This window comes from Schistocerca serialis, chromosome 8, assembly GCF_023864345.2.
Source record: "Schistocerca serialis cubense isolate TAMUIC-IGC-003099 chromosome 8, iqSchSeri2.2, whole genome shotgun sequence".
In the NCBI taxonomy this organism is placed as follows: Eukaryota; Metazoa; Arthropoda; class Insecta; order Orthoptera; family Acrididae; genus Schistocerca; species Schistocerca serialis.
In genome coordinates, this window is record NC_064645.1 from 615,773,786 (window position 1) to 615,795,751 (window position 21,966).

General features: G+C 43.4%; 1 protein-coding gene across 1 annotated transcript; it reads left to right on the top strand.

Annotated features, from left to right (window-relative positions):
- The first annotated feature begins 1,234 nt into the window (after nucleotides 1–1,234).
- LOC126416738 (uncharacterized) lies at nucleotides 1,235–14,351 on the top strand. The gene is made up of 4 exons (XM_050084570.1): nucleotides 1,235–1,361; nucleotides 4,567–4,729; nucleotides 8,097–8,308; nucleotides 13,692–14,351. The coding sequence occupies exons 1-4, from the start codon at nucleotides 1,344–1,346 to the stop codon at nucleotides 13,812–13,814; spliced, it is 516 nt and encodes a 171-aa protein (XP_049940527.1). The 5' UTR covers nucleotides 1,235–1,343; the 3' UTR covers nucleotides 13,815–14,351.
- The last annotated feature ends 7,615 nt before the right edge of the window (nucleotides 14,352–21,966 follow it).

The following is a 21,966-nucleotide window of genomic DNA, read 5'->3' on the forward strand; positions in this document are numbered from 1 at the left end:
AGGGAGATTGAGTGGACTAAAATAAAAAAATAAGCATATATTTAGTCTTTTGAAACTTTGGAAGCCATCCCTGAAAAGGGTCGACAGAAGCGTCCGATCCAACGCGTCGGCTTTGACCCGTGACGTAAGGGTGATGGCGTGTGTGACGTCATGACGGCGCGGAGTTTGGTTGGAGTGTGGCTGTCTCCAGTTCCGTTTTATCTTATTTTACTTTTCTGATCTGTTCGTTCTATCCCGTGAGTCTTTTTTTTAAAAAAGACAAAACACTAATCAGCTACTGAAGAATCTTTATCTTCTATGGGTTGCAGGGGTTACGACCCCTGGGGAGGTGGGTGGGTATTCATGCATGGCTGTCTTCACTTACACGTTGTAGCTACGCAAGGCGTTTAAATTTGTTTATATTTAGTTTGCCCCCACCCAAAACACCCCATTTCCCGCGCTTGTCCCGTTAGCGTCATTAGGCTTCTTGTGGAAAGTGTGTGTTTTGTTTCCGCCATATTTGTGACGTCTTGGGTCAAAGCAGACGGGTGGGGTCGGACGCTTCCGTATTTCCCCCTGAAAATTATCATTTTCTGTTGCATTTTCAAATTTTCAGGGAGTAATAACGTACAGATCCTGAGTCTACTGAACTAAAAAAGCGTAATGCTATGTAAAATTAGTTAGGATAACGTACAAAGAGTATACAAAATTTTAACCATGGAATTAGTGTAGTTCCGAAAGCAGTGGCTGAAATGCAATTGTAGTTCAGTAGACTCTGAACATTTTAATGTCATGTAAGTTTCATGTCAATGGCTAGTGGTTCTTGAAATACAGGGAAGTCAAGGCAGTAAATTCAACAATGTCGCGATAGGGCGTTCCAGCTCCCCTTAAGTCTTCGAACCAGTCACGTATCTGAAAGCCTATTCCGTATGCACGTACTTTACTCAAGTCTGCGGTGGCTAATATGTCGCTAGCTTTTTCGGAAAGCTAGAATAACGGAATCAATTCGGTTGCTGTGCTGCTTGAAATGGAGCATTCCGCTTAAAGAAATCAACTTACAGGACTGGTACAGCACGCTGCTGTTGCAGGTACTTCCGTAACGAGTGGCCACCATGGAGACGTACTCGCTGCTGCGTACGGTGCCGGTGTTCGCAGACGTGCGTCGGCGCGTGCGCAGGTCCTACCACAGCCTCAAGCACGTGCACACCTCGCTGCGGCTCGGCCTGCAGCTGGTGGAACTCTCCTTGCAGCTGGTGCTCCTCTTCTCGTGGCCGCTCATCATACTCTGCTACATCCCCATAGTCGTCACGGATCGGGTTCTCCACCACCTCCTGGCCTCTCTAATCGAATGGTTTCCTGCTATTATGTGGCCCGCAGCTGACGTAAGTACAACAAAACGAACGACCGAGCTACGCTGCCGATAAAATTGGCATGCAGTAAGCTGGTTTGAGATTCGCGGACAGATTTGAATAACCCGTTTGTCTGTGCAACTCAAATCATTCTACTTGAGAAACACTACCTTTAGATCTACAGTAAGTGGGTCACTTCACAAGTTCAATATTCTGCATTTAAACGCTCATCTTTTGTAAGAGGGCAAGAACTATGCCCCTTACATGAAGTCATTAAAGATCACCTAACTCACGTTGAGCGAACAGTAGGGCTGAACAAAAATGACTGACAAGGCACAGTGCATCTTGTAGAGGGTATAGTATGGACGTATTGGAATAATTAATGTCGGGTGATGTAAAGTAATTCACACGACATGAAAACTTTGTGGAAACGAGTCGATTTACTGGAGGCTAGTCTATCCCAGCGAAGTATTACAGTAGACCGCGGCCGGGTAGCGGCGCGCGGCTGGGAGCGGCTAGATCTCTGAGAAAGTGGTAATGGGGCGCAGCCTCCAGCTACCTTAAGATGAGTGACGGTGAGGGGGTGGTTGACACCATGCTGGTGTACCGGGAAGCAGCCGGAGAACTTGTATGCCTGTTTATAAATGTCTGCCCCGTTTTCAGTGAAACATGCGAGAAAGCCGCGCAAAGCTATGATGGAGCAGTCAACAGAGGCCAAAATATGCGTGTCTGTGACTGTAGCAACTTCACACTCAATTCACGGTCCACAGTCTGAAGTACTTCAGGTGAAGAGCGACAGAATGAAATACACCGGCCTCCGATGCGAATGTATGACCGAGGAATTTGAAGTACTCTCCTGGGAGTCAGAATTCTGGAGGAATTGATGTTTTGTGCATATGCTAACCTTGAAGGGTGGCCTGGGAAGAGCTAAATAGAAGTTGAGAGGAAGGGAAATTTTGTGGGAATTTGTTCACTTCCCAGAGCAGGCACTGGTCGGCGCTTGGAAGCGACGCATAATTAACGTGACTTGAGCTGCAATTGGCGTAAGTGATTTTGCTGGAGGAGAAACCGAGGCGAAGAGCGGACTGTGAGAAGTCTCCATAGGTATTCTGTTCCCAGCTTGCCTAGAGTGCGGATGTGGTGTTCTTTAATCAGGTTGCCTGAGTGAACATCTCTGCAGTTTAGGACTTAGAAAACGGAACGATTGAGCTTGGAGATGGAAAGTTTTCGTTCAGCTATCTATTGAGCAAGATAGCTAGAAGTGAATAGACGAGCGCAGCCTTGCAGCACCACGAGGTCGGCCGATGTCTGCACAACGACGATGCTCCACCACGCTGAATTCGGTGATATTGCTCCCGCTCCGGCCACTGATTAATTAGTTTGATCACGTCCGTGAAGTTTCCACGAGAGTTTCATGGGCTGCGTATTGTAGAATTCTTCTGGCACTTCGCATTATGCCTGGATCAGTCGATAGGAATTACTTCTGATCTATCCCGCTTTACTCCACGCAAACGCAATTTATTACCTCTGCCTGTTAGGAGAGTCGTGTAATGTGATGATTGAAGAACAGCCGCATGAGTTAAAATAAATCTGTGCTAATCGACTGCATCTGTTTTTAATCAAGTAGTTGAGATCCCAAGTTACTGTCTTAATTTAATATTCAACATTTGCATCTGGTGTTAAATAGCTGAATATAACATCAATGTGCACCCTCTTTTTAATTAAAATGGATGAATTCTGAATCAATTAATGTCAACACTGCCACTGCAGTTCAATCAGGAGTCACAGGGCCTTATTATTTTCTTTGCGTTAGCCGACACTGCGGCAGTTTCACACTATGTTGATCTGTTAGTCAATTACTTGGGGTGAACACACACCAAAACCAGATAAGTGACAGGTGGGGTGTTACACTTTCTTTTAGATGAAGGCATCAGAAAATATGCTTATTTTTTCATGCTTAGTTCTTGTCAATTTCTTGAGGAAATTCCACCTGCAGGAGCAATAGTCATTGCTTAACCCGTCAGAATAAGTTCTAGTGTCCGTTCTCGAACTTCAAGTAGCCTGCCATTCAAAAATAACCTTAAGATCCATTAACTAGTACGAAGTTGGTTACATATAACCAGCTACAGTCTGAAAATAGTCATAACAGAGCAAAACTAACATCCTCCATACACAACATAACTTTACTCTTCATACAAAAGGGAGAGAAGTAAGCAGTTAAACTGACTCATTCCACGAGTCAAATGCACAAATAACTAAAATAGCTTTAGTTTAATGCTAAACAAGTTTTTGTTTAAATTGATAAAGATTGTTATTAAATAGTAAAGTATCTTGGCCTGTTTAGGTCTTTGAAAAGAACTTGTTTCTTTGTAGGGCGTATGCTGATAATTGCCCCTTTGAGTATTAATCTTCTGCTATTTGAGTTCGGTCCGGGATACTTACCACCATCTATGTGGGTGGATTAAGACTGCGTCGACATGAGTAAAGAAACTGCCGCATATAAAAACGGCGGACTTGCAAAGCTACTAATAAGCAGTTTCGTATTTAAAGATTCTGGAATTACGATCATATGAGAATGCCTAGCGATCGTCCACGCTTCCATACAAAAGCGTGAAGACAAAAAAAGGTTATAATGGAGTCGATTTGCAAGGTAACTCAGAGTGATAAGGTTACTTCAATGAAATATTCGATATTGAGACAAAGCAGCTCACACTTACAGAAAAATGACATCAGGTCGAAGATTCAAGCAGCGACGAATCAATTATCAATCGTTCATGAACATGACATTAAAACAGTCGGCACGATATTGAACGTTTCTTTGGATTATGGTAACATTTGTCATAAGCGCTTTGCCAATATTTAAAATACTTCACACCATTCAACGTGCGCAACACCAAACAAACGGTTTAAAATACTAAACTGGCTAAAACTAGTGAAATCCCATAGCACCCATAATAGACATCCGTTGAGAATTGAATAGGCTAGTAGAAGAAATTTAAAAATACGCATCTCAACTTTATGTTCAATGAATTTCTGGAGGGATAGTACGGACGTGAGTGAATTAAATTTGACTTTTAATGTAGATCAGATTGAGAAAGGTCCTGTTATGCAGCCGTGGAGATAAAGCTGTTTATTTGTAAACCTACTAAACCTTATTTGTAGTGACTTGTTGGAATACGATCCACGAAACATGTATACTGATTTTTAACTCCCCTAATTGAAGTCGTTGCTGTTTCAGGTATACAAAGCTCTGCCAGACTTCGTCCTGTCCTTCACGATTGGTCGCGTCATCGTGTTCTTCCTACTTCTCATCTCGTACATCGTGACCTTCGTGATCGAATGCTTAAAAGTGCCTTTAAACGTCATTCTGTTTTTCCTTTCGGCAGTTAGTGAAGAGACGGGTAAGTTTGCGATTTCGCTGAAGTATGAAATTCTAGTCTAATCGTAGGTAGAAACTTTATCCAAGTTCTCAACAGGATCGAAATAATCGTCTATTCGCCGTGGAAGGAAGATTTCATCTTCCGCTAAATTAAGAGAATAAGAATATTGAGATTTACTTCTCGTAGCGATCCTCCATCTACAGCAAGACAGATTTTCAATCATTCCGTGAATCCGTCATTTTGCTAAATCCGTATTGGTGTGGTAAAATCCGTTTTTAGAACGGCTACCAACCGCTAAACATTTTTAAAACGTAGTGCTGTTCCTTGCCATCGCAGATTCTGAAGACTTCTCTTATCTTCAGGTGGGCAGATTGCTCAAATGTTAAGGCAGCACAAAACATTTTCTCTAAAATTTAACGAATCGCTGAAATTCTATAGTAAGATATTTTTAACATGAGAATCTTAATCCAGTTCCATTGATATGGCGTGATTTCCGAATGTGTTCGTGGACTCCAGCGTCTCCCGTTTCTATGCAAGACGGATTTAAACGTGGGCTTCCGCGGCCATTGTCCAAATCGATAAAATTCTACTGGGTTTGTGACCGCATTGCCAATATTTAAAACTACAGTTTCGCTCACCGTTCAGAGTGACCATCAGGGCGTTTGTGTACTGTAAACAAAAACGCCCTGAAGGTCACTTGCAACAGTCACAAACTGAAAATTTATTAACAAAAACAGAGGATGTCTGTAAAGACCGGTGTGCTCGGTAATTGCTGAAAGTGACGATACGTTGACCCCCCCCCCCCCCCCCCCCCAAAGTTCAGATTTCCAACTGTGAGGAAAAGGGATGCCTGTTTAATAGAGCTTACTTTTCACATGGCGATTTTTCATCCATTACAATAGCACATTCTGTAGTAACACGTATTTAAAGTAATCACACAATCCTAGCCACGCAGTATCATGGAATTTTTTTACTAAGCACATGGGGCCATATTCATGTTAGCTTTAGATTGTTTCGCTCTCACCAAATGCAAATGAATCGGAGTATTACCACTGCCACCAACCATCGGCTGCCCGGCCGGCTAGCCGCACGGTCTAACGCGACTTCCAGAGCGGAAAGATGTGTCGGTCCCGGGCACGACTCCACCCGGCGGTTAGTGTTGTCGAGGTCCAGTGTTCCGTCCAGCCTGTGGGTGGTATTTAAGGCGGTTTCCCATCTGCCTCTGCGAATGCGGGCTGGTTCCCCCTAACTCCGCCTCAGGAACACTGTCGGCGATTGCGCAAACACCGTCTCCACGTAGGCGTACATAATTACTCTACCATCCAAACACTGGGGTTACACTCGTCTGGTAAGACCCAGCGAGGTGGCGAAGTGGTTAGCACGCTGGACTCGCATTCGGGAGGACGACGATTCAATCCGGCGTCCGGCCGTCCTGATGTAGGTTTTCCGTGATGTCCCTAAATCGCTCCAGGCAAATGTTGGGATGGTTCCTTTGACTGGGCACGGCCGACTTCCTTCCCTAATACGAAGAGAATGCTGAACTCGCTGTCTGGTCTCCTCCACCACAACCCAACTCAGCTGGTATCAGACGTTCCCGGAGGTTTCCACTGGGGGCCTAACGGCCCAATAACCGTGGGTTCGGTGTGGGACGGTGGTGAGGTAAGTGGACTGCTGTGGCCTGGTATGGGGTTGTGAACCGCTGAAGGATGCGGCAGGACGAAGCCTCCCCCGTCGTTTCTAGGTCCCGGGTTCAATACACAATACACACCCTATACAAGCATTGGCTTAACTCAATAGATGAAACTACTTAGGGGCAGTCGAAGTATACTCCATTACAGCGTCTAAACTAAAATTGAGTGAAAACATGTACACCGATAAGCCAAAAAGTATGATTACCGGCTTAATAGCTTGTCTATCTTCGGGACGAAACGCATCACCTACTTCTGTATAACAGGAATCCCACAATGTTGGTACATTTGTGGAAGTACGTGGCATTTAATGTCGACGCGCAGGTCATGTACTTAACGGGGCCGCGGATTTACTTACGCGATGATGGCACTCATAGCGACCCAGATGTGGTCCACATGATTTACATCATGCAAATTTAGTAGCCAAGACATCAGTTCACTGATGCTACTCAAACCACTGCGGCTGTTCTGACTGAGACGCGGACAACTATACTGGCGAAAGACGTAAAGACCGCCGGGGAACGCATGAAGAGATGCAGATGGTTAGCAGCTGTCAGCGTGTCCTCGATTACTGTCATAAGACACGCGCAAGAGAATATCGTGTAGCACAATATTACTTCACCACTGTGCGTCCGTGCCGCGCTGCACGTTTCGAGCCGCCGTTCACCTTGCGGGTGGCCTTTCTTATGGAGAAGGCCATCGATCTAGTGTAGCAAAAAGATGATACACCCTAAGAGCAGACAAGTTTCCACCGTTCAGTGGTTGAATACCGACGGCCCCGTACGCATATAGGAGTGGTCTAGTGCAGAGATCAATGTTTAACGAAGTACTCAAAAACACTTGTTCTTGCAGTAAGATTGTTATCTTTTGGGGAAAGATGACAGATCACCATACGGCAGACAAGCCTTCGACCCCTAGGTTCTAAGACGAGTCGTGGACATAAAACCATTTAGCGCCTAGTGATAATTTTGCTGTCCTACCTCCAGTAGGAGCTCAAGACAGTATTGCGTGAACATAATTCGCTCTTTGTCAATGGCTTTCCTCATTTGCAGCCCATATCTTCGCTGGGGTGATACCGCGCCCCCCCCCCCCCACCCCCCCCCTCCCCCCGTCCGTGTCTGCCGAGCTTACAGGCTTCGCGGTGGGCAGTGCTCCTAATGTTTACGCTTATCAGTGTAGGTATTTTCATCTGGGCCTTAAATTAAAACAAAACTCTCTATGGAAACTGTAGAGGTATCGAGGTAGGTGGAGAGTAACACATTGTCTATAGCGACCACTGTGAACACTTGAGTTATACAAAAGCTTGCCTTCAGTTGACTGGCTGCCACTTTCTCCAAAAGTCCCGCCTGGCAAACAATGAAATAACGCAATAAGAAAGCTATCGTAGTAGTAATAGATCTATGGATGTAGATCACACCGTGACATGGTAAACACTCGGGCTGAGTTCATAATGTTCGAAATGCTTCACTATATTTATCCTGTACAAAGATCTTAGTGGCTGTATCACATCTGAAGATGGAGACTGCTTGCCGAAGTGATACATAGCACGACTGTAATGTAATAACACAACTTGCCAATTCTTAAACAATGCAAAATCCAGAATGAAATATTATGAAAACGATTGTTTGCTAACATGTGACCACTGCCGTGGCAGTCAGTGTCTACGCGCAGATGTTAACTAGTGGATTCCTATGTTGCAGCCAAACCGTTCGAGGGGCTGCGGCACTCGCCTCATGCCCACCACTCGCACTCCAGCGTGCACCCCTATGGCCACGTCTACAGCCCGGACATGCCCTGGATGTCGACTACACCCCCGCCTCCGCCAGTGTCTCCACCAACTCCTCCACGCACCGTCGTGCTGCCGGGGGCGCAGCGAGGCCCGGTCCGCGTCGTAGAGGCGGTCGCCCGAGAGGTGCGTACAGCTGCGCGACGCTGAACTACTTACATGCAACGTACTGCTTATGATACTCCAGAAATTCCTGCGGACCGTGGTTAGCTATCAATTCGGCGGACAGTGTTCTGGCAAGAGTGCTATAGCCTGGCTGTGGTTGTGGTTGTGGCTGGCACACATCACCCACAACCACGCAAAGCGAAACTATCGCGCCGCATTTAAATGGCAACGCAGTAGTACTTCGTTTTACATTCCACATTTCACAGCAACATCGAGAAATTTCAGTATTTATTTTTGGTGTGATGAACACTCATGTGGTACAAACTCGGTATGCAGACGCAGATTTTTTTCACTAAAGTTGCCACGTAATCGTGACTTATTTTTATACTTACGTCTTTCAGAGACGTGTTTGTCGAAATATAGTAGCACTTCTACAGCGTCATTATGGAGACGTGGAAACTACCTGAGGAAAGCAATGTAGACGTCCTCGAAAGTTTAAATAGATTCCTCTTTAAAAATAGAATTACCTTACGGATCAGTCCCATCTACACATGCACAAGGGCGCTTTCGAAAACAGAGCTCGAAAAAGTTTTACAATAGAGCTAAGATTGGCAGTGTCGTCAAACCGTCCATGAAACTTGGTTCTTTCAAGACCGCCATGATTTCTAAAGGTCTAGTGTTTACTTTAACGGTAGTGGGCCTGGGGAACTAGACTGTCAGAATGCCCCTTCTACAACGCAATTTTCTTTGTAAATGCATCACCATTAAATGAGTTTTGTCTCCCTCCATTGTCTTACAGTGCTCACTGTACTGAAGTTCAATAAAAAAGTCTACAACCCATTCCGGATGATCTAATTTTCGTTCCTGCACTCTTTTCCTCCCTTAATTGATTAACTACTTAAATCCAAAAGTCGTTCCAGGCCTGCCTCTTGACTTAACCAACTTTGCAATAAATCTCCATACTCTTCAGTTTTATCGAAAACTGTTGCTCCTAACAGCAGAGTAATGCTTGCGATATCAGAAATTTTATTATCCATACTACCTGTTTCATGTGCTCCACACCCGTAAATTTAACACAAAGTAATTCTTGATGGACAGAACAATGAATCCCATCTATTGATCGTAGTAATGTTTTGCTCTCATTGCTAACTACCTATTTAAATCCTTTCAGCATTTTTATTGCAATCTCGTTTCAATGCAAACTTATGATAGCCGTCGCTTATGCTATTGCATAATGCTGAGAATTCTTAAGCCACCTTCCTTCTGTCGTTCCCATTCTTTTCTAAAGGCTTGTGGAAAAATGGCACACCGCAGTATTCGATGAACTGTCTCGCTGTAAGAGGTACTTCCAGGCAGGACAGACAAAAAGCACAAAGAAGCAGGGCCGCAGCGTGCACACAGTTCGGCAAGCCTTGGCCGGCTCTGCTACAGAAACATATCATCGTATGTTCTTTCAAAGAACCGAAATGACCACGGAGGCTAGAATTTTCAGCAAATTTCAGCACAGGACACATCAGCTAGCGAACGAATCGCACTAGATATAGGGCCAATAAAGCGACCTTCCGAACGAAGAGTTTGGTTGGACAGAATCTCGCTGACGGTACAGTATCATTCTTCATTCCCACATGAACTCTTCACTATTCAGATAGTCTGTCCACATGCACTATAAGTAATTCTTCCAAAATGTACTCGACTTGTGCAGTCTTACGACATTTATTTCTACAGGCAGCTGAAGAACTTTAAAAATACTACGAAATTGCGCGTGCATGATAAAACGTAAGTTAAAATCTAGAAACTTCATAATTTCCCTCAATGGTGTACCATTTATCAATATTAGATAACGTGCTTAAATATGCGTGGTATGCCGCGAGATTCAGGAAGAACCGTTCATGAGTATAAAGTTTTGCAATAAAGAAGTTACAAAATGCCTATGCAAAAATTCTGTTCACTAAATGTACTGTCGCAATAATTATTTCGTAAGTTTCTACGATCATTATCGTAAATTCGTGGAACGCTACGTACACTACACGCTATACTAGCTCCAAATATAGATATTACTAAACTGAGTAGATGAAGTTTTCGTGTATACTTCAGTTTTCAATCTCCTAAGGAAAGTTGTCCTCTTCGCCCAGTCGTAAGAGAATTGTCTGAATGAAAACGACCAGTAAAGAGATCAGGTCCAGGGACCTAGCGTTTGATACGAAGGGCTCCTCGCTTGGCTCCGCATGTCTTGAATACTAGCGACCATGGAAAGTTTATAAGCACGCCTAAAATATTTACTTTTTCCGAAAATAGTGCATCTGCGTCTCCCTGCTTACGTATGATGAAGCCCCAGTGTCGTACACACACTTACTCCGAATCGTGTAGGAAGTTGGTGCGGGCCCCCTTGTAAGCTACAGAGAAGTGTCACGAGATTTCTCGAAAAACGAATTTGTAACAAGCAAGGATATAAGCGTATGCTATTAACTGATGCCCTTTGCTGTGATGGGTTAAAAGTATCTACCATCCCAATTTCAGTGCCTAGAAGGCTAAAATTTCTCATTTGGTGTGTATATCTGCGGTATCAAAATAACATGCACTTAGACTGATACACCGGAATAAAGATTGTCTTGAAAATAGTTTTTAGATTCATTTCTTGTGCTGGAGTGACAAAGTGAACTTTCGTATATTTCACTAACGGATAAAGATTGCGTTCAACGAAGATTTCACTTTAGACTTCTTATTAGTGCCTCGTCCTAAGACGTAAGGTATTTCAGTATCTGCTAGAAAAATGTTTTTAGATTTAACAAGCCCTCGTTGGCAAGACATAATCTCAAGCGCTTTAAGATTACTAACTAAACGTTTCAAGTTTCTTCTGAAACAAAATGGAGTTAGCCATCACCTCTAAATCACTCTAATAAAGCGTAAAAATACAGCTGCCGTATTATAAGGTAGCAATTGGTTCCTGATGTAAGAGTTCTAATCTATGATAGCATTTCGTTACTGCATGATGAATAAAATTTGTGCCATCGTTTCACAGCTGAACCTTTTAATCTGCAGTTAAAACAATTCAGTGAGATGAAAGTGCTCTTCAGCTAAATAGAACATTAACTTTCAAATCAGCTGTAGCATATTTTAGAACAAGTTTGAATCTTTGCCAGACCGGGACCAAAACCCAGGTTTCGCGCTTGGCGTGACCGGTCGCCTTACCACTTCCGCTCTGAGCTCGTTGCCAGGGCGACACATCTCCATATGTGGCGTCTATTCCCACCTATGCTCGCGCTGAATTAGCGCGATTCCCACGGGAAATCAGTTATTCTCGGCTCAGCACACATTTTCATTCGTTCTGAAATATTAAACAGTTGATGCGGAACCATAATCTAAATTTGAAAGTTCATTCTTAAGTCTGCAAAGCGTGTGTGTTGCAAGGTGGGTTGGACGAAAAATAAAGATAAGTTGCAATGGTTGAGTTACAGCATTCTAGTTAACGAATGGGACCGTTTTGCGCACAAATTCAAGCAACCCACCAAAAACGCGTCCGTTTGGTGTTGGGGAAACTAAGTGATCCAAAAAATGGATATGATTCGGCAGTAAGAATCGGACCGAACCAAAGGCCGAGTAGTCTCGGGGCTATCGTCTATGCTATGACAACGAACACTAATCGTACATGGCTGACCACTTAAACTTCGGCGCACAACAGTTTAACTTCAATGTTAATTAACTCGTAAATGGCGCAACGTATAGAATTTCTCATTCAGTTTCCAGCACATCCTACCTTGTAAAAGCTTGTTAGACTGCTCCTTATCGCCCTGTATAAAGCAAATTCTAGCTGAAATCGGCGTCATGGTGCCATTGTAAAATAGTTACACTACTGGCCATTAAAATTGCTACACCAAGAAGAAATACAGATCATAAACGGGTATTCATTGGACATATATTATACTAGAACTGACATGTGATTACATTTTAACGCAATTTGGGTGCATATATCCAGAGAAATCAGTACCCAGAACAACCACCTCTGGCCGTAATAACGGCCTTGATACGTCTCGGCATTGAGTCAGAGCTTGGATGACGTGCACAGGTAAAGCTGCCCATGCAGCTTCAACACGATACCACAGTTCAAGAGTAGTGACTGGCGTATTGTGATGAGCCAGTTGCTCGGCCACCATTGACCAGACGTTTTCAATTGGTGAGAGATCTGGAGAATGTGCTGGCCAGGGCAGCAGTCTAACATTTTCTGTGTCCAGAAAGGCCCGTGCAGGACCTGCAACATGAGGTCGTGCATTATCCTGCTGAAATGTAGGGTTTCGCAAGGATCGAATGAAGGGTAGTCACGAGTAGTAACACATCTGAAATGTAACGTCCATTGTTGAATGTGCCGTCAATGCGAACAAGTGACAGACGTGTAACCAACGGCACCCGATACCATCACGCCGGGTGATACGCCAGTATGGCAATGACGAATACAGGCTTCCAATGTGCATTCACCACGATGTCGCCAAACACAGATGCGACCATCTTGATGCTGTAAACAGAATCTGGATTCATCCGAAAAAATTAAGTTTCGCCATTCGTGCACCCAGGTTCGTCGTTAAGTACACCATCGCAGGCGCTCCTGTCTGTGATGCAGCGTCAAGGGTAACAGCAGCCATGATCTCAGAGCTGATAGTCCATGCTGCTGCAAACGTCGTCGAACTGTTCGTGCAGACGGTTGTTGTCTCTCAAACGTCCTCATCTGTTGACTCAGGGATCGAGACATGGCTGCACGATCCGTTACAGCCATGCGCATAAGATGTCATTTCGGCTGCTAGTGATACGAGGTCGTTGGGATCCAGCACGGCGTTCCGTATTACCCTCCTGAACCCACCGATTCCATATTCTAACAGTTATTGGATCTCGACCAACGCGAGCAGCAGTGTCGCGATACGATAAACTGCAATCGCGATAGGCTACAATCCGATCTTTATCAAAGTCTGAAACATGATGGTACGCATTTCTCATCCTTACACGAGGCATCACAACAACGTTTCACCAGGCAACGGCGGTCAACTGCTGTTTGTGTATGAGAAATCGGTTGGAAACTTTCGTCATGTCAGCACGTTGTAGGTGTCGCCACCAGCGCCAACCTTATGTGAATGCTCTGTAAAGCTAATCATTTGCATATCACAGCATCTTCTTCCTGTCAGTTAAATTTCGCGTCTGTAGCACATCGTCTTCATGGTGTAGCAATTTTAATGGCCAGTAGTGGAATACTATTGTATGATAAATACCGGGTGTACAGTAGAGTTGAAGGAGCACGCTTAGCATCGCTTGACGGTGTACGAATCAGAACATGCAATTTATTTGGTAACACGGAAAAACATTCATGGAAGGTGTCTGGAATACTGTTATCAGTGTGACTGAAGTGAGATTTCTGCAGTAGGTTTCAATCGAAGACGTGGGGCCTGGTCGTCAGCTGCGAGAGCCTCTGGTGCTACGTCCTCGTCCAAGGCCAGTGAGGCTGCTGGTCCCCGTGGAGCGGCCGCTGCAGTGCGTCGCTCAGTAGCTTACCGGCTGCGCATGCGGCTCGCCGCGGGCTCCCAGCTCATTACACAAATCGTTGGCGCCAGTCACCACCAGAACTGCTGCTTCAGAGACCTGTTCCGGCCTAGACAGCAAACGAGAATTGCAGAACTTCACCGACGCACAGAGGCTTATCGTATCGACGACGCTTCATCCGTTCCGCATTGCTTCGAGCCTACTGCAGTGGACATTAAACTCCTGGGCTTTGCTTCACCGGAAAGCCTGATCGAAACTCTCACCACAAAGAGGGATAAGAGGCGTGTCTACAAAAAACGATAAGGTTCAAAACCCGCACGTTCTCATCCCGACGCCGGATGTGCGGCACAGGTCTCTCGCGTAGACTGGACCACTTCTAAGTAGGCAATACTGCCGCGGGAACAGCTCGCAAACTAAGCCGCAAGACCAGGAGTCACTCGACATTCTTTCATACGTCAGCATCTCATCACCAGTTCTAAACAACAAAGTAGCATTTCCAGCAGTGATTGATATTTTAATTTGTGTCGCCAGTTTGCAATCTAATCTCTATACGTGTAAATACTTACAACAGTAAAGATTAAAGCTGAATTTGTTCAGTTGCTCAGATATATAAATGGTAAGAATGTTTTATTGTAGATTCAAATAAAGGCATGGTCTTATTACATAAGATGCAATCTTTTTTGCTCAGTCTTCCGACTGGTTTGGTGCTGCCGATCAAGAATCGAATCCCTCTCTTGTGCCAACCTCTTCATTTCAAGGTAGCTCTTGCAACCTATGTCCTCGGTTATTTGCTCCATGTATTCCAATATCCTCTGGTTTTGCCCTCCAAAAACCCCCTCTAGTAGCATGAGTCATGCCCTGATGCCTTAACAGATGTCATGTCATCCTGACCCTTCTCCTTGTCAGTGTTTCCCCACATATTCCTTTACTCTCAAATTCTGCGCAGAACCTCAATCCTCGCCTTATCAGTACACCTAATTTCCAACAATCGTCTGTAACGCCACAGAATGGTTTGGTTGAAGGCCACAGTTAAGACTCAAACATGGTAATTGGATGCCTCTATAGGCCCCCTGACAAAGCAGCTGTTGACAGAGCACCTGAAAGAAAATTTCGAAAAAATTTCGAGTAGATTTCACGACGATGTTAGTTTTGGGTGGCGATTTTAATTTACGACATAGACTGGGAAACTCAGAAGTTCATAACGGGTGGCAGGGACAAAGAATCCAGTGAAATTTTCTTAAGTGCATTGTCTGAAAACTGCCTTGAGCAGTTAGAGAACCGACTCGTGGCGATAACGTATCAGATCTTCTGGTGACAAACAGACCCGAAGTACTTGAAACGGTTAAATAATAACATGGAATCAGAGATCATAAAGCGGTTACTGCATCGATGATTTCAGCCGTAAATAGAAATATTAAAGATAGGAAGATCTTCTGTTTAGCGAAAGTGACAAAAAGCAGATTTCAGAGTACTAGACAGCTCAACACAAGTTTTATCTCTAGTACAGGCAGTATTGTGGATCAGTGGACAAAGTTCAACACCATCGTACAATATGCGTTAGATGAGTATGTGCCAAGCAAGATCGTACGAGACGGAAAAGAGCCACCGACAAGAGTTAGAAAACTGCTACGGAAGCAAAGGGAACTTTACAACGAACATGAACATAGCTAAAGCCTTGCAGACAAACAAAAATTACGCGAAGCGAAATCTAGTGCGAGAAGGGCTATGCGAGAGGCGTTCAATGAGTTCGAAAGTAAAGTTCTATGTACTGACTTGTCAGCAAATCCTAAGAAATTTTGGTCTTATGTCAAAGCGGTAGGTGGATCAAAACAAAATGTCCACACACTCTGACCACAATGGCACTGAAACAGAGGATGACAGACTAAAGGCCGAAATACTAAATAGCTTTTTCCAAAGCTGTTTCACAGAGGAAGACTGCACTGTAATGCCTTCTCTAGATTGTCGCACAGATGACAAAATGGTAGATAACGAAACAGATGACAAAGAGATAGAAAAACAATTAAAATTCCTCAAAAGAGGAAAGGCCGCTGGACCTGATACCAGTTCGATTTTAAACAGATTACGCGAAGGAACTTGTCCCCCTTGTTGCAGCGGTGTACCGTAGGTCTCTAGAAGAGCGTAGCGTTCCAAAGGATTGGAAAAGGGCACAGGTCATCCCCGTTTTCAAGAAGGGACGTCGAACAGATGTGCAGAACTAGACATCTAACTTCGATCAGTTGTAGAATTTTGGGACACTTGTTAGAGTATGACTTTTCTGGAGACTAGAAATCTACTCTGTAGGAATCAGCATGGGTTTCGAAAAAGACAATCGTGTGAAACCCAGCTCGCGCTATTCGTCCACGAGACTCAGAGGGCCATAGACACGGGTTCACAGGTAGATGCCGTGTTTCTTGACATCCGCAAGGCATTCGATACAGTTCGCCACAGTTTAATGAACAAAGAGCATATGGACTATCAGACAAATTGTGTGATTGGATTGAAGAGTTCCCATATAACAGAACGCAGCATGTCATTCTCAATGGAGAGAAGTCTTCCGAAGTAAGAGTGATTTCAGGTGTGCCGCAGGGAAGTGTCGTAGGAGCGTTGCTATTCAAAATATAAATAAATGACCTTGTGGATAACATCGGAAGTTCACTGAGGCTTTTTGTGGATGATGCTGTAGTATATCGAGAGGTTGTAACAATGGAAAATTGCACTGAAATTCCGGCCGGGGTGGCTGAGCGGTTCTAGGCGCTACAGTATGGAACCGCGCGACCGCTACGGTCGCAGGTTCGAATCCTGCCTCGGGCATGGATGTGTGTGATGTCCTTAGGTTAGTTAGGTTTAAGTAGTTCTAAGTTCTAGGGGACTGATGACTTCAGATCTTAAGTCCCATAGTGCTCAGAACCATTTTTGCACTGAAATACAAGTGGGGCCTGCAACGAATTGACGCATGGTGTAGGGAGTGGCAATTGAATCTCAATGTAGACAAGTGTAATGTGCTGCGCATACACAGAAAGAAAGATCCTGTATCACTTAGCTACAATATAGCAGGTCAGCAACTGGAAGCAGTTAATTCCATAAATTGTCTGGGAGTAGGCATTAAGAGTGATTTAAAATGGAATGACCATATAAAATTGTCGGTAAAGCAGATGCCAGGCTGAGATTAATTGAAAGAATCCTAAGGAAATGCAGTCCGAAAACAAAGGAAGTAGGTTACAGTACGCTTGTTCGCCCACTGCTTGAATAGTGCTCACCGATGTGGGATCCGTACCAGATAGGGTTGATAGAAGAGATAGAGAAGATCCAACGGAGAGCAGCGCGCTTCGTTACAGGATCATTTAGTAATCGCGAAACCGTTACGGAGATGATAGATTAACCCCAGTGGAAGCTCGGTACGGGCTTTTGTTGAAGTTTCGAGAACACACCTTCACCGAGGAGTCAAGCAGTATATAACTCCCTCCTAGGTATATCTAGCGAAGAGACCATGAGGATAGAGAGAGATCACACAGGCATACCTTTCCACGAACAATAAAACACTGGAATAGAAGGGTGAACCGATAGAGGTACTCAAGGCACCTTCCGCCACACACACCGTCAGGTGGCTTGTGGAGTGTGGATGTAGATGTAGACTTGTATATCTGTATTCCTTAATCCCCCTGCTCATTTTTGTACTTGCTCCTTTCATCGATCAACTGAAGTATTTGCTCTGTTAGGCATGGTTTCATCGCAGTTATCTTCTTTGTACATATGCGTTTCTTTCCTTGCCTCTTACTGAACCGCCTACTTTGCTATTCCTCGTTGCCGTGTCTATAGACTTAGATAACTTCAAGCGTATCTCGTCATTCCTTAGCACTTTCGTATCCCACTTAAGTATTGATTCTTCCTTACTAATCTCTTGAACGTCAGCCTGCTCTTCACCACTACTACATGGTGACTGAGTCTATATCTGCTCCTAGATACGTCTGAACATGATGTAATCTGAAATATTCCCGTATCACCCTGCATGTTCCATGTGTTTCTCCTCCTCCTGTGACTCTTGAACAAAGTATTAGCTATTACTAGCTGAAAGTTTGATGTAGCTATACCCCAGTTTAGTGGGTGCGGACATCAAGTAGTGTACACACCCGAGTGCCTCACCAAACCCTTTTTTTTCTGCATTTCGGAAAACGGGCCTAGTATGACACTCAAGATGAAATCACGGTACCACTTGTCGACCGAGTCGCTCCGCGATATCATTCCAATTTCCCCCAAATATAGATGGTAGCCTTCGTCTCCACAAAGCTGACTGCTAAGTAACTAGAAGTGTTAAGGGGCTCCGGAACGCCCTATACTTGCAATGTTAAAATAACGCTTATAAATTACATCTTTCCTCACAAAGTATTTGAGGTAGGAAGTTGAACTTTTTACAGATTATTTATTGGAATATGGGCTACAACTTAACACAGGGATTTTACAAAATTTTAGTTCAGTTATTAAAGATGATTTTTTTCAATTGCAATGAAAATTCACAACATTTTTTTGCAATTTTTTTATATATTCAAAATATACAGTTTTTTGGAAAAAGGCTGTGTTAAATTATGCAGAATGTACTGTGTAACATTTACTGAAAGTTTGAAACAAATATGTTTGGAAGATCCTTAGAAAACATGTAATTAGTATGAGAAAATAAGTTTTGGGAATCGAGCGACAAAGATTGGATTAACTTTTTAGTGCATTCCAGGTCCATAGGATGGATTATCTTCATCCTCTGCAAACTCCTCCTCCAGCTTCCTCTTGTTCCTCCTCCTGTTTACTCTTGCTTGTATTTCTAGACTCTTTACAGCCCGAAGGCCTTCCTTGTCTAAAGCAAGCATCGCTCGTTGTTGTGTTCGTAGATTTTGCTACCATTTTCTTCAGTTGCAGTTACTGCAACACTGTTCCAAAAGGTGGTCATGTATGAACACTTATCACATTTCAGTTGTATTTCACTAGCAAGTCCTACGTGCTTTATTATGGAGACTTCCAGACCAACTTCACTACAATGAATACATCTTACACAGTTTGAAAAAATTCCTTTGAGAACCGACATATCAAGTTTTTCATTCACATCCGATTCGCCCATAAAACATTCATGGTTTTCACTCATTGAACCAAGCTTCTTCTGTGAAGTATTTTCTTTCCCACTTTGACTGCTATGGGCAGGTGTACTTGAGAGGTTAGGTTCACTCACTTGGTTATCGTCTTTATTGTTTACAGTAACAACACATACCTTTGGCTTTCCAACATTTCTCCTTTTCTTAAAAGCCTTCAGAGGATTTCTAATAACTTTACTTTTACTCATTATTATTATACTTCAACAAAACAGAGACTCAAGAAACCGAATTAATTACGAATATTTTCGAGGTAACGACAGAGTAAATAAACATGAAACAATCGACAATCACACCAGCGATATATATTGAACCATCACAGGTTAGCCACAACACATACTTTATCTCACATCACTAAAATGTACCTGATGAACACGGACGTTAATAATAACACCATTTGACAGCAGTTTAACAGCGCCACAGTGGGTCACGCCCATGTAGAACACATTTCAAAAAAAAAAATTTAAAAATAGTTGTAGTCTTCGGAATTGAATAAATTATATATCTATTAAAAGGTAAGTCTGCAGATTCAGAAAACGCAAAAAAGTAAAAATTGAACTTTTCATGATTTTGAGCCTTTCCGGAGCCCCTTAAGGAACGCAACTTCCATATTTAGTGTTTGGCAAGAGTGTCATCATTACGAACGCATGTAAGAAAAGCATGGGAATTTCTGTATTGTGTTGTACCCTCCAGTTAATATACGCACACTCCCCAAAATTAAGTATAACCACCACCCTGAAAGCTGCTATTCTGAAGGAATTTAATAGGACTGAGGACAGTAAGCATACAAATTTACAAGCTCTGTACACTTTTCAGCTCAGGGTCAGAAAACAACTGTTTGGCTCGAGGTTTGTCATAAAAATGTCAATCACGTGTTGACTGTGACATAGTGGGCAATAAATGATAGGTTTCAGACTTTCGTATATTACACAGCTCTGCAAAAGTTAAGAGATAAAGTACCATAACATACTAACAGTGAAACTGGATGAGTGTCGGAGCAAGCTCCCAGTCGCGCAAAGAAAGCTGGGCTCCACTTGGAGTGTGACTAGAGTGCCAAACGGGCCTGCAAGCCGAGGCAGTTGCAGGAATGGGAAAAGATTGTGCGACAGTGAGCTAGCAGTTACGGTGCGCTGTGATAATGTTCATTACAAAATGGCCTGGAGTAAAAAAAGTATTTGACTTAAGAGGGGAAAAATCTTCGGTGGACGAAGTGTGACGAGGTTGCTCAAATTATTTCTCGATCATGGGGAAGCATTCTGGACCACGGGCCCTGTTGCTCGAAGGAGAGGAAGTGGTCGACAACGTTAAACCACAGCAGTAACAGGTGACCGCTACGTTATGCAAAAGGGAAGAAGGGATCCACGTGAAACAGCCGGTGCAAATGCAGCCACATTTAACAGTACACTTTCCTCTTTTCTGTGACTTATTTCTCCAAAATTTTTAATTTCATGTTTTATTGTGTGTAAAGAAACTATAAATTTTATTTAGAGTATGACGACAATTAAATTTATGCAAGCAGACATTGCGCGACAATGTGCAACAAGTGATAACATACCACACAATATAGTCTGAGCTTTTATGGACATCGCCATAATACACTATTGTTGGAAGCCATCTTAATTTTGAAATTAAGAGAATTAAATCCGACTGTGGAAGTTCCGAACAGTTATTGTGACTTAAAATGTTAGGGATCGTTAACGATTGATTCTCAAAATATATCAAGTTTCAGGTACGTATCCAGGGTCTTTTTCCCGCAGCATCTCTCTTGCGGGCAAGCACTTTCTCCTTCATACGTTCAATCGCATCTGGGCAAAGGCACGTTTCCCAGTCGCTGGCTTAAGCCAATGTCATTACTTAAGCCTGGTAAGGACAAACACCTTCCTTCTAGATTACACCCCCCCCCCCTTTCTCACCAGCTGAGTCTGTAAGGTGATAGAAAGTATACTTCATGCCCGGATGGTATGGTGCCTCGAGCCTGTCAATTTACTAACCACTGCACAATGTGGATTTAGAGCACGCCATTCTGCAGTTGACCATCTCGTCAGTTTGTCAACCCATGTCGCGAATAAAAGCTTTAAACGTGGCTGCGTTTTCAGCGACCTTTACAAGGTAAAATTAAAACAGTGCAGCCCTTGGTCGCGAAAGTGAAGTCTTTGTGACCTAGGTTTCGGCCACTTCTAAGAGTATCTTCATCAGAAATAAAACATTTAAAACTTGCCACGTATAAAATAAATATGAAGCGATAACGCTTTAGTCACAAAATATTATCATAGAAAACATAGAGGCAGACTACTGAGGGAAGAACCACACGTCGAGCTGCGGTAGCATCAGACTGAGGCGGCCGCGTTAGCAATTGCGGGCGGGTACACGTGATACCAAAATTGCCACCTAGTAGCCGCAAACAGAAACCGGCTACTCAACATTCCAAATAGACAGTTGAAATGTGTAATACATGAAGTAAGAGGCAGTATTTTATCTGATAGCAGAAGACATGGTAACAATTTGTCTCCACGAGAGATTAGAGGTACAGTTTAATGGCTGAGAGACGCCATTACGTAATTTCAAAAAGGAGCTGAATAACTCGGCGAATAGAAAAAAGGTATAACATGAAATGACGTTAATGTAAACCATTTGATGAACAACAGTTATGAATCGACTTAGAAGAAAATTTCAATAACTGCATGAGGGAACACGAAATCAAATACCAAGTAACGGCTTCATACTGTTAAAGCTTTTATTACGTAATTGTAGCTGATCATTAAGAATGCGGCCATCATTTCGAGAAAGATGTTTAAAAATTTCTAATTCTTCGAGAATATCTGATCTACCACCTTTCTTCTCAGTGTGCAAAATCTTGTAGTGAACAGCTTTAACCGCGTGACCTGTAATTAGGTGACCAGCAAAATACGAATTTTGGGTGCTAGTACCATTTTTTTCTGAAAAGATATTCTACACATCTGACAGTAAGGGTAAGTCCTGTTTGTTCTATGTGGTAAGAAGAGTAGGTGTCACAAAGAATCTTACAAA